The sequence below is a fragment of the Rhinopithecus bieti genome, unplaced genomic scaffold, assembly GCF_001698545.2.
Source record: "Rhinopithecus bieti isolate Rb0 unplaced genomic scaffold, ASM169854v2 scaffold_21201, whole genome shotgun sequence".
NCBI classification, from domain to species: domain Eukaryota; kingdom Metazoa; phylum Chordata; class Mammalia; order Primates; family Cercopithecidae; genus Rhinopithecus; species Rhinopithecus bieti.
This window is the reverse complement of record NW_016810610.1, coordinates 2214414-2227700: the sequence shown is the minus strand read 5'-3', so window position 1 is coordinate 2227700 and position 13287 is coordinate 2214414. Positions and strand designations below refer to the sequence as shown.

At 36.9% G+C, this 13287-nt stretch overlaps 1 protein-coding gene across 1 annotated transcript; it reads left to right on the top strand.

Annotated features, from left to right (window-relative positions):
• Window positions 1-10329: 10329 nt before the first annotated feature.
• Window positions 10330-11222, top strand: LOC108542451 (translationally-controlled tumor protein-like). The gene is given in 4 exon segments (XM_017892464.1): window positions 10330-10353; window positions 10506-10846; window positions 10848-10868; window positions 10870-11222. Coding segments are annotated over 4 exon segments (528 nt in total). The 3' UTR covers window positions 11012-11222.
• Window positions 11223-13287: the final 2065 nt, after the last annotated feature.

The following is a 13287-nucleotide window of genomic DNA, read 5'->3' as shown; positions in this document are numbered from 1 at the left end:
TCCTGGGGGGAAATAAACCAATTTGCTAACATTTTGTTAAAGATTTTTGATATCTTTTTTCATGAGGGATATTGGTTTGAAACTGCATTTTTATTCTTAATGTTCTTTTCAAGTATCAAGGTAACGTTGCCCTCATAAAATTAATTGGGAGGTGTTCCCTTCTCCTCTACTGACTGAACAACTCTGTGTGAGGTCAATATTGTTTCTTCTCTAAATGTCTGATAGGCTTCATTCTAAAACAATCTGGGCCTAGAGGCATTTTTGTTTTGTTCTTGTGGGAAAAACTTTTGCTCTTGTTTTCTTAATGCATTAAATTTATTTTATAGATGTGGGACTATTCAGATTTTCTATGGCCACCAGATAATGATGTCAACAAGATGGTGTGATAGGTAGTCCCAGCCTCATTTTCCCCATGGAAACTCAGATTTACCAAGCATTCATGAACAAGTTTCTCTATGAGAGCTCAAGAATCCGCTTTGGAAGTTCTAGCATGACGGTGGAGCACAGAAATGAGAACAGATGCACTGAAAAGGGCAAGAACAATTTCACTTTTACCTGTATCACCCCTTTCCCAAGCAAGCACAGCACAGCAAGAGATCCCTTCAGTCCACAAGTTCTCCAGTGGGGGAAAAGAAGAGTAAAGTGAGGTCTGATTTCCACAGCCTTGTTTCATGCTACCTGAGAGGCTTGCTTTAGTTGTGCCTCAGCCAGAAAGATCACTGAGGAAACCAGTGTGGCTAGATTTCTTTGGGGTATCTAGTAACAACAAAAAAAGGGCAGGGACTCTCTCAACAACCAGCATATGGATCTCAAGAGCTGACCTGTGGTCCCCAGTAGCAGGGTTTCTCACAGACCAAAACAGGAGGCTTGCCAACTTGAGACCCTGCCAGCAAGCCCGCCCACTGACTCCTTGAGCTGGCCTGCCTAGAATCTCTGACCAGGTTGACTAGTGACGGGCATTCCCTGCTGAAGCCAGTCTGTAAAGACTGGGAGAGGTGACTGCTTCTTCAAATGTGCAGAAAGCAATGCAAGGTTTTCTTGCATGACATCACCAAAAGAACAAGATAAAACTTCAGTGACTAATCCTAAAGAAATGGAGATCTATAAATTGCTTAAAAAAGAATCAAAATAATTGTCTTGAAGAAATTCAGTGTGCTACAAGAGAGTACAGATAGTGAACTAAATGAAATTAGGAAAACTATACATGGACAAAATGAGAAGTCAACATGAAAAACAGAAACCATAAAAAAGAACTAGACAGAAATTCTGGAGCCAAAGAATGCAGTGAATAAACTGAAAATTTCAATTGCGATTTTCAACAGTAGAATTGATCAGAGAGAAGAAAGAATCAGTGAACTTTGTGATGGGAAATTTGAAATTATTCAGAGGAACAAAAAAAGGAATGAAAAAGCAAAGAAAACTCATGTAATTTTGCTTTGGGACACCATTAAGTGAACCAATATACACATTATCTGTGTTCCAGAAAGAGAAGAGAAAGAGAAAGGGACAGAAATATTATAATATTACTTAAAGAAATAATGGCTGAGGCCGGGTGCAGTGGCTCATGCCTGTAATCCCAACACTTTGGGAGACTGAGGTGGGCAGATCATGAGGTCAGGAGATCAAGACCATCCTGGCTAATACGGTGAAACCCCATCTCTACTAAAAATCAAAAAAATTAGCTGGGCGTGATGGCGGGTGCCTGTAGTCCCAGCTACTCGGGAGGCTGAGGCAGGAGAATGGCGTGAACCTGGGAGGCGGAACTTGCAGTGAGCCAAGATCCCACCACTGCACTCCAGCCTGGGTTACAGAGCAAGACTCCATTTAAAAAAAAAAAAAAAAAGAAAAAAGAAAAAGAAAAAGAAAAGAAATAACGGTTGAAAACATTCTAAATCTGGGGAAGAAAATGGACATCCAGATTCATGAATCACAAAGGACCTCAAATAAGTTTTATAATATAAGTAATAATATAATAAAAATAATAAGGTTTATACTGAGACACATTACAATTGTCAAAATTTGAGGAGTGGGAACAAGATGGCTGAATAGAGGGCTCTTCTGAACATCCCTCTCCAGGAACATCAAATTTGACAACTATCTACACAAAGGGAGCATCTTCATAGAAACCAAAAATCAGATAAGCACTCACAGTGCCTCGTTTTGACTTTATATCACTTAAAGAGGCACTAAAGAAGGTAGGAAAGACAGTCTTGAATTGATTATTCTATGCCTCCCACATCCCCTGGCAGGAGTCAAGTGGTGTGGAGAGGGAGTCTGTGCACTTGGGAGAGAGTGCAGTGATTGTGAGGTTTTGCATTGAACTCAGTGATGTCCTGTCACAGCGGAAAGTAGAACTGGGATGAACTCAGCTGATGCCTGCCTGTGGAGGGAGTATAGAGACCAGCCCTAGCCAGAGGAGAATTACCCTTCTTAGTGGTTGGAGCTTGGGTTCCAGCAAGCCTCACCACTGTGAGCTGGAGTGCTCTGAGGCCCTAAGTGAACTTAAGGGACAGTCTAGGCCACAAAACCTGCAATTCCTAGGCAAGTCCTAGTGCTAAGCTGGGCTCAGAGCCAGTGGACAGGGTTCTTGTGACCTACTGAGACACCAGTCAGGGAGACTAAGGGAGCACTTGCCCTACCCCATCCTGAACCCCAGGCAGCACAGCTCATGATTCCAAAGGAGACCCCTTCCTTCTGCTTGAGAAGAGAGGGAAGAGTAAAAAGGACTTTGTCTTGCATCTTGGATACCAGCTCAGCCACAGCAGGACAGGGCATTGGTAAGGGACGTAAGACTCCCATGCCAGGTCCTAGCTTCTGGATGACATTTCTTGACACATCCTGGGCCAGAAGGGAACCCGCTCTCTGGAAGGGAAGGACACAATATAGGCAGGACCCATCAGCTACTGACTAAAGAGCTCTTGGGCCCTGAAGAACTAGCAGTGATACCCAGGTTGTACTGCAGGCCTTGGGTGAGACTCAGAGACGTACTGGCCTCAGGTGAGAACCAGCATATTCCCAGATGTGGTGGCTACTGGGGAAGACTTCTTCTGCTTGAGAAAAGCAGAGGGAAAAGTAAAGGGTACTTTGCTTGCACCTTAGGTAACAGCTCAGCCACAGTGGGATAGAGCACCAAGTGGGCTCTTGGGGTCCTTGATGCTAGGCCTTGGTTCTTGGATAGCATTTCTAGACCTGCCCTGGGCCAGAGGGGAGCCCATTGCCATGAAGGGTGAATCCTAGGCCTGGCAGTCTTCACTACAAGTTGACTGGGGAGATCTTGGGCCTTAAGTGAGCATTGATGTTAGCCTGGCAGTACTCCTCATGGGCCTTGTGGTAGTGGTGGCCATGGGGTGAGGCTCCTATGCCTGTGGAAATGGTAGGGAAGAATGGGAAGGACTCTGTGATGTGGTTGGAGTGCAGCTTAGCCACAGTAGAATAGAACACCAGATAGATTTCTAAGATTTTTGACTCCAGTCCCTGGCCCCTAGATGGCATCTCTAGACTTGCCTGGGGCCTGGGAGATCTCACTGTCCTGAAGGGAAAGACACAAGCTGGGCTTGCTTTGCCACCTGCTGATTGCAGAGCCCTAGGGCCTCGAGCAAACATAGGCCGTAGCATAGTAGTGGTTACAGCAGGCCCTGAGTGAGGCCCAGTGCTGTTCTGGCTTCAGATGTGACCCAGCTCAGTCCCAGTGGTGGTGGCCACAGGGGTGCTCATGTTACCCCACCCCCAGCTCCAGTCAGTTCAACACACACACACACACACCCACACACACAGAGACACTCCGTTTGGGAGAAAGTAAGGGCAGAGAACAAGAGTTTCTGCATGGTAATCCAGATAATTCAACCGGATCTTATCCAAGACCACCAAGGCAGTACCTCTACCACAGTGTTAGTGCACTGGGGTACTCCCTAATGTAGATATGGCTTAGATCACAACCCAAGTCCTTTTGAATATCTGGAAAGCCTTCCTGGAATGGAAGGCAGGTACAAACAAGCCCAGACATCAAAGAATACAATAATACCTAACTCTTCAATGCTCAGACACCGACAAACTTCCACAAACATCAAGACCATCCAGGTCTTGACCTCACCAAATGAACTAAATGAACTAAATAAGGCACCAGGGACCAATCCTGGAGAAACAGAGATATGTGACCTTTCAGACAGATAATACAAAATAGCTGTTTTGAGGAAACTCAAAGAAATTCAAGATAACACAGGGAAAGAATTCAGAATTCTATCAGATAAATTTAACAAAAAGATTAAAATAATTTAAAAGAAGCAGGAATTCTGGAGTTAAAAATGCAATTTACATGCTGAAGAATGCATGAGAGTCTCTTAATAGCAGAAGTGATCAAGCAGAAGAAACAATCAGTGAGCCTGAAGACAGGCTAGTTGAAAACACACAGAGGAGACAAAAGAAAAAAGAAAAAAAAAATAAAAGAAGCCTACAAGATCTAGAAAATAGCCTCAAAGTGGCAAACCTTTGGCCTTATTGGCCTAAAAGAGGAGGTAGTAAAAGAGATAGGGGTAGAAGTTAACAGATAACTTCCCAAACCTAGTGAAAGATATTAACATTCAAGTACAAGAAGATTATAGAACACTGAGCAGATTTAACTCATAGAAGGCACTTAATAATTAAACTCCCAAAGGTCAAAGATAAAGAAAGGATCTTGAAAGCAGCAAGAAAAAAGAAACAACATAAAATGGAGCTCCAATATGTCTAGCAGCAGACTTTTCAGTGGAAACTTTACAGACCAGGAGAGGGTGGCATGACATATTTAAAGTGCTGAAGGGAAAAAAATTCTACCCTAGAATAGTATATCTGGCAAAATATCCTTTAAATATGAGAAGAAATAAATACTTTCCTAGACAAGCAAAAACTGAGGGATTTCATAAACACCAGACCCACCCTCTAAGAAATGCTAAAGGGAGTACTTCAATTAGAAACTAGAGGATGTTGATGAGCAATAAGAAATCATCTGAAGGTACAAAACTTCCTGGTGGTACTAAGTACACAGGAAATCATACACTATTATAACACTGTAACACTATTATTACACTATAAAACTGTAAACATGGACTATTATAACACTGTGTAAACTACCCTTCAGTAAAAACACTAAATAATGAACCAACAAAAAATAACTACAAAACTTTTGAGACATAGTACAACAAGATATAAATAGAAACACAAAAGTTAAAAGTGGGGAAGAAGTTAAGTCATAGAGTTTTCATTAATTTTCTTTTGCTTATTAGCTTATTTATGCAAGCCATGTTATTATCAGCTTAAAATAATGGGTTATAATCCAAGCCTCATGCTAATCAAAATAAAAAAACATACAATGGATACACACAAAAAAATTAAATCATACCACCACAGAAAATCATCTTCACTAAAAAGAAGACAGGAAGGAAGGAAAGAAGGAAGAGAATGTCACAAAACAACCAGAAAACAAAGAACAAAATGACAGGAATAAGTCATTACTTATCAAGAGTAACATTGAATGGAAATGGACTAAACTCCAAGACCCAATAACCCATGGCCTACAAGAAACACACCTCACATATAAAGAGACACATAGTCTGAAAATAAAGAGATGGAAAACAGATATTCTATGCCAATGGAAACCAAAAAAGAGCAGGAGTAGCAATACTTGTATCAGACAAAATAGATTTAAAGACAAAAACTATAAGAAGAGACAAAGAAGGTCACTATATAATGATAAAGGGGTCAATTCGGCAAGAGAATATAACAATCTTAAATATATATGCACCCAACACTGGAGCACCCTGATATATAAGGCAAATATTTTTAGAGCTAAAGAGAGAGAAAGACCCTAATACAATAATAACTGGAGACTTCAATACACACTTTCAGCACTAGACAGATCTTCAAGAGAGAAAATCAATAAAGAAACATCAGAGTTAATCTGCCCTATAGAACAAATGGACCTAATAGATATTTACAGATATTTCATTCAGTGGCTGCAAAATACACACTCTTCCTCAGCATATGGATTATGCTCAAGGATAGACCACATTAGGTCACAAAGCAAATCTGAAAAAAATCAAAAAGTTGAAATGATATCAAGCATTTTCTCCGGCCACCATGGAATAAAACTAGAAATCAATAACAGGAGGAATGTTGGTATTTATACAAACACATGGAAATTAAACAATATGCTCCTGAATGACCAGTGGGTCAATGAAGTGATTAAGAAGAAAATTAGAAAATTTCTTGAAACAAATGATAATGGAAACACAACATGTCAAAACCTATGGGATACAGTGAAAGCAGTACTAACAGGGGAGTGTATAGCTTTAAGCACCTACATCAAAAAAGAAGAAAAACTTCAAATAAATAACTGATGATGCATCTTAAAGAGCTAGAAAAGCAAGAGCAAATCAAACCCAAAATTAGTGGAAGAAGAAAAAGAAAGATCTGAGCAGAAATCAGTGAAATTGAAATGAAGAAAATGATACATTTATCTTTTTTTGAAAAGAGAAACAAAATTGACAAATCTTTAGCCAGACTATGAAAAAAATAAGACCCAAATAAATTAGAGATTAAAAAGGAGAAATTACAACCGATACTGTAGAAATTTAAAGGATCATTAGTGGCTACTTTGAGCAACTGTATGCCAATAAATTGGAAAACCTAGAAGAAAGGGATAAATTTCTAGATACATACAACCTTACCAAGATTGACCTATAAAGAAACCCAAAACCTGAACAGTCCAATAACAAGTAATGAGATCAAAGCCATAATAAAGTCTCCTAGCAAAGAAAAGCCCAGGTCCCAGTGGCTTCACTGCTGAATTCTACCAAACATTTAAAGTATTAATACCAACCCTATTCAAACTGTTCCAAAAAATAGAGGAGGGAAATACTTCCACATGCATTCTCAAGGTCAGTATTACCCTGTTACCAAAATCAGACAAAAACACATAAAAAAAGAAAACTACATGCCAATATCGCTGAGGAATATTGATGCACAAATCCTCAACAAAATACTAGCAAACCAAATTCAACAACACATTAAAAAATCATCTATCATGACCAAGTAGGATTTATTCCAGGGATGCAAGGATGGTTTAACATATGCAAATCAATCAATGGGATACATCATATCAACAGAATGAAGGACAAAACCATATGATTATTTTAGTTGATACTGAAAAAGCATTTGATAAAATTAAACATTCTTTCGTGATAAAATTGCTCAAAAAATGGTGACAGAAGGAACATGCCTCAACATAATAAAAGCCATATAGGACAGACCAACAGCTAGTATCATAATGAATGGGGAAATACTGAAAGCCTTACCTCTAAGATCTGGAGCACAACAAGGATGTCCAAGTTCACCACTCTTATTTAACATAGTACTGGAAATTCTAGCTAGAGAAATCAGACAACAGAAAGAAATAAAGGGCATACAAATTGAAAAGAAGGCAAATTTTCTTTGTTTACAGATCTTGTTCATAGATAATCTTATGTTTGGAAAAACCTAGATTCTGCCAAAAAACTATTCGAACTGATAAACAAATTTAGTAAAGTTGGAGGATACAAAATCAATGTACAAAAATTAATAAAATGTATGTGCCAGCAGTGAACAATCAGAAAAAGAAATCAAGTAAGTAAGCCCATATACAATAGCTACAAATAAAATAAAATACCTATACATAACCAAAGAAGTGAAATATATCTACCATGAAACTATGAAACACTGATGCAAGAAATTGAAGAGGACACACAAAAAAATGGAAAGATATCTGATGTTCATGGATTGGAAGAATCAATATTGTTAAAATATCCATACTACCCAGCAATCTGCACATTTAATGCAATTCCTTTCAGAATATCAATGACATTTTTCACAGAAATGGAAAAAGTAAGGCTAAAATTTATATGGAACCAGAACAGTCAAAGCTATCCCGAGCACAAAGAACAAAATTGGATGCCTCACATTACCTGAATTCAAATTATACTACAGAGTTATGGTAGCAAAAACAGCATGATACTGGAATAAAAAAGACACATAGACCAATGGAACAAAACAGAGAACCCAGAAATAAGTCCATATATCTACAATGAACTAATTTTTGACAAAGATGCCAACAACATACATTGGAGAAAGAATAATCTCTTCAATACATGGTGCTGGGAAAACTGGATATCCATATGCAGAAGAATGAAACTAGTCCCCTATCTCTCATCATATAAAAAAATTGAGCCAAAATGGATTAAAGAGTTAAATCTAAGACTTCAAACTATGAAACCACTAAAAGAAAACACTGGGGAGACTCTCCAGGACATTGGAATGAGCAAAGATTTCTTAATACCCCACAAGCATAGGGAACCAAAGCAAAAATGGACAAATAGAATCATGGCAAGCTAAAAACCTGTTGCACAGCAAAGGAAACAATCCACGAAGTAAAGCAACTACCCACAGAATGGGAGAAAATGTTTTCAAACTACCCATCTGATAAGGGATTCATAACCACAATATATAAGGAGCTCAAACAGCTCTGTAGGAAAAAAATTAATAATCTGAATTAAAAATGGGCAAAATATCTGAATAAACATTTCTCAAAAGAAGACATACAAATGGCAAACAGGTATATAAAAAGGTGCTCAACATCATTGATCATCAGAGAAATGCAAATCAAAACTACAATGAATATCATTTCACCCCACTTACAATGGCTTTTATTCAAAAGACAGGCTGTAACAAATGCTGGCAAGGATGTGGAGAAAAGGGAACCCTTGTACACTGTTGGTGGGAATGTAAATTAGTACAACTTTTATGGATAACAGTTTGGAGGTCAAATAACTGAAAATAGAGGTATCATACCATCCAGCAATCCCATTCCTAGGTATATAGTTAAAAGAAAGGAAATCAGTATATCAAAGAGATATCTACATTCTTCTGTTTATTGCAGCACTATTCATAATAGCCAAGATTTGGAAGCAACATAACTGTCCATTAACAGATGAATGGATAAAACAAAATGGTATGTATATACAACAGGGTATTATTCAGCCATTAAAAAGAATGAGATTGAACTGGAGGTCATTATATTTAGTGAAATAAGTCAGGCACAGAAAGACAATTTTTGCATGTTCTCACATAATGTGGGGGCTACAAAATGAAAAAAAATTAATTCATGGAATAGAAAGTAGAAGAATAGTTACCAGGGGCTGGGAAGTATAGTGTGTGTTGGGGATTATGGGGTGGAGTGGGGATGGTTAATAGGTAGAAAAAATAGTTAGAAAGAATGAATAAGACCTAGTATTTGCTAGCACAACAGGGTGATTAAGGTGAAAAATAATTTAATTGTACATCTTAAAATAACTAAAAGAACATAATTAGATTGTTTGTAATAAAGGAGAAATGCTTGAGGGGTGGATACCCAATTTATCCTGATGTGATTATTATACATTGCATGCTTGTATCAAAATATCTCATGTAACCCATAAATATATACACCTACTGTATACTTATAAAATAAAATTTAAAAGTATCAAAAGTAAAAGACAAAGAAATAATTTTGAAGGCAGCAAGAGAAAAGCAACATGTTACCTTCAGGGAATTCCACCCATAACACTATCAGCATATTTTTCAGCAGAAACGTTGCAGGATAGTAAAGAGTGGGATGATATATTCAAAAGCTGAAAGAAATAAACTGCCAACCAAGAATACTAAACCCAGCAAAACTATTCTTTACAAATGAAGAAGAGATAAAGACTTTCCCAGACAAACAAAACTGAAGGTTATCACTACTAGACCTGCCTTACAAGAAGTACTTAAGGGAGCTTTTCAAATTGAAACAAAATGATACTGAATAGCAACATAAAAGCATATGATAATGTAAATCTTAGTGGTAAAGGTAAATATATAGACAAAACAATGTAATACTGTGACAATGATGCATAAATTACTTTTCACCTTTGTGGAAATGTTAAAAGACAAATGTATTAAGAATAATTATGATCACAAAAATGTGTTAGTGGGTACACAATACAAAAAGAGGTAAATTTTGACATCAGTAACATAAAGTGTGTTTGTAGAGGAGGGAAAATACAGTTTTTATAAGTGATTTGAGTTAGGTTGTTATTAAAACTTAAACTGTTATAACTATAAGAAGTTTTAGTTAAGCTTCATGAAAAAACACAAAGAAAAAAACCTACAGTAGGTACAAATAAGATAAAGAGAAACGAATCAAAGTATATCACTACAAAAATCTTCAAATCACAAAGGAAGATAGCAAGAGAGGAAAAGTGGAACAAAAGAACAACAAAACAGAAAACAACTAACAAAATGGCAATGATAAGTGTTTACCTATTGATAATTACTTTAAATGTTAATGAATTCAGTCAAAAGATACAAAGTGGTTGAATAAATAGATAAGATCACTTTTCCGCCTGCTCCCCACTCCCACTGAGTGCCGCTCAGGCTGCACTGCGCAGCCATCGTCTCCCTTCAGTCGCCGTCATGATTACTACTGGGACCTCATCAGCCATGATGAGATGTTCTGCGACATCTACAAGATCCGGGAGATCGTGGACAGGCTGTGCCTGGACATGGAGGGGAAGATGGTCAGTAGGACAGGAGGTAACATTGATGACTCGCTCATTGGTGGAAATGCCTCCGCTGAAGGCCCCGAGGGCGAAGGTACGGAAAGCACAGTAATCACTGGTGTTGATATTGTCATGAACCATCATCTGCAGGAAACAAGTTTTACAAAAGAAGCCTACAAGAAGTATATCAAAGATTACATGAAATCAATCAAAGGTAAACTTGAAGAACAGAGACCAGAAAGAATAAAACCTTTTATAACGGGCTGCAGAACAAATCAAGCACATTTGCTAATTTCAAAAACTACCAGTTCTTTATTGGTGAAAACATGAATCTGGATGGCATGGTTGCTGTATTGGACTACTGTGAGGATGGTGTGACCCCATATATGATTTTCTTTAAGGATGGTTTAGAAATGGAAAAATGTTAACAAATTTGGCAATTACTTTGGACCTATCACCTGTCATCATAACTGGCTTCTGCTTGTCATCCACACAACACCAGGACTTAAGACAAATGGGACTGATGTCATCTTGAGCTCTTCATTTATTTTGACGGTGATTTATTTGGAGTGGAGGCATTGTTTTTAAGAAAAACATGTAGGTTGTGTAAAAATAAAATGCATTTAAACTCAAAAAAAAAAAAAACCAACAATATGCTGTCTACAAGAGGCTCACTCGAGATTTAAGTACACACATAGGCTGAAAGTAAAGGGATGAAAAAAATACGATTTAATGCAAATGGTAACCAAAAGACAGCAGGGATGGTGACTTTTAGACAAAGCAGATTTTATGTTAAAAAAATACAAAAAAAACGATAAAGATCATTACATTAAAAAAGTGTCAATAGAAAGATATACAAATTAAAAAAATATATGCACCCAACATCAGAGCATGCACATATATGGAGCAAACACTGACAAATTTAAAGGGAAAAATATGCAGCAGTGCAAGAATAGCAGGAGACTTTAATACTCCACTTTTGATAATGGATAGGTGATCCAGACAGAATATCAGTGAGGACATAGTAGACTTAAATAACACTGTAGACCAAATGGACTTAATAGACATACACAGAACGTTCTATCCAGCAGCAAAAGAATGTACATTGTTCTCAAGCACACATGAAACATTTTCCAGGATAGATCACGTGCTAGGTCACAAAACAAGTCTTAAAAGTCTTAAGAAAATGGAAATCACTTTAAGTATCTTTTCTGACCACAATGGAATGAAACTAGAAACCAGTAACAAAAGAAAAACAAGAAAATTCACAAATACATGGGAATTAAACAACGTATTATTGAACTATTGGGTCAAAGAAGAAATCAATTAGAAAATAACCACAAGACAAATGAAATTACAGCATAGCCACATTCACAGGATACAGAGGACGCAGTACTAAGAGGGAAGTACTGATAAATGCTTAAATTATAAAAGAAGAAAGATCTCAACTACACAAGCTAACTTTACCGTTACAGAATTAGAAAAAGAAGAAGAAACTAAGTCCAAAGTTAGCTGAAGGAAGAGATAATAAAGATTATATAGAAATAAGTAAAATAGAGAACAGAAAACAATCAACAAGTAAGAATTGGTTTTTTGAGAAGATAAAATCAACAAACCCTTAACTAAGAAAAAAATGAGAGAAGACTCAAATAAATAAAATCAGAAAAAGGAAAAGACATTACAATTGACACAATAGATGTTAAAAAGACCATAAGGGACTATAAGAACAATTATATACCACCAAATTAGCCTAGAAGTAATGGATGTCCTAAAAACCTACAACCTCACAAGACTGAATGAAGAATAAATAGCCTAAATAGATTAATAACAAATAAGGAAATTGAATCAGTAATAAAAAATCTCCCAAGAAATACAAACCCAGGACCAGATGGCTTAAGAGATGAATACTACTAAACATCTAAAAATTGACACAAATTCTTCTTAATCTCATCCAGAAAATAAAACAGTAGAGGACACTTCCAAACTCATTTTATGGGACCAGCATCACCCTGATACCAAAGTCAGAGAAAGAGTCCACAAGAAAACTGCAGGTCAGTATCCCTGATGAATATGAATGTAAAAATCTCCAACAGAATATTAGCAAACCAAATTCAACAGTACCTTAAAAAGATCTTATAACATGACTAAGTGGAATTTATCCCTGGAATGCAAGAATGATTCAATACATGCAAATCAATTAACATGATACTACGTGATTCATTAACAGAATGAAGGATAAAAATATTAGATTTTCTATTTCTTCTTGTGTCCATTTTGATAAATTTTAAAAGAAATTTTGTATTTTATCTAAGTTTTCAAAAAAATTTGTGCACAATATTTGATAAAGTTTATTATTCTTTTAATGTCTGTAGAATCTGTAGTGATATTCCCGTTTTCATTCCTGCTATTAGTAATATGTATTGTTTCCCTTTTGTTCCTGCTCAGTACAGCTAGAAAGATACTAATTTTGTTGAGCTTTTAAAGGGTTAACTTTTGTTAATTTTCTCTATCGTTTCTTTGTTGTTTATTTTATTGATTTCTGCCCATATATTTATTATTTTCTTCCTTCTACTTACTTTGGATTTACTTTGATTTCTTTCTTTTCTAGCTTCTTAAAATAGAAATCAGGTCACTGATTTTAGACCTTTCCCTTCCTTCCTCCCTCCCTTCCTTCCTTCCTTCTTCCCTCCCTCCCTCCCTTCTT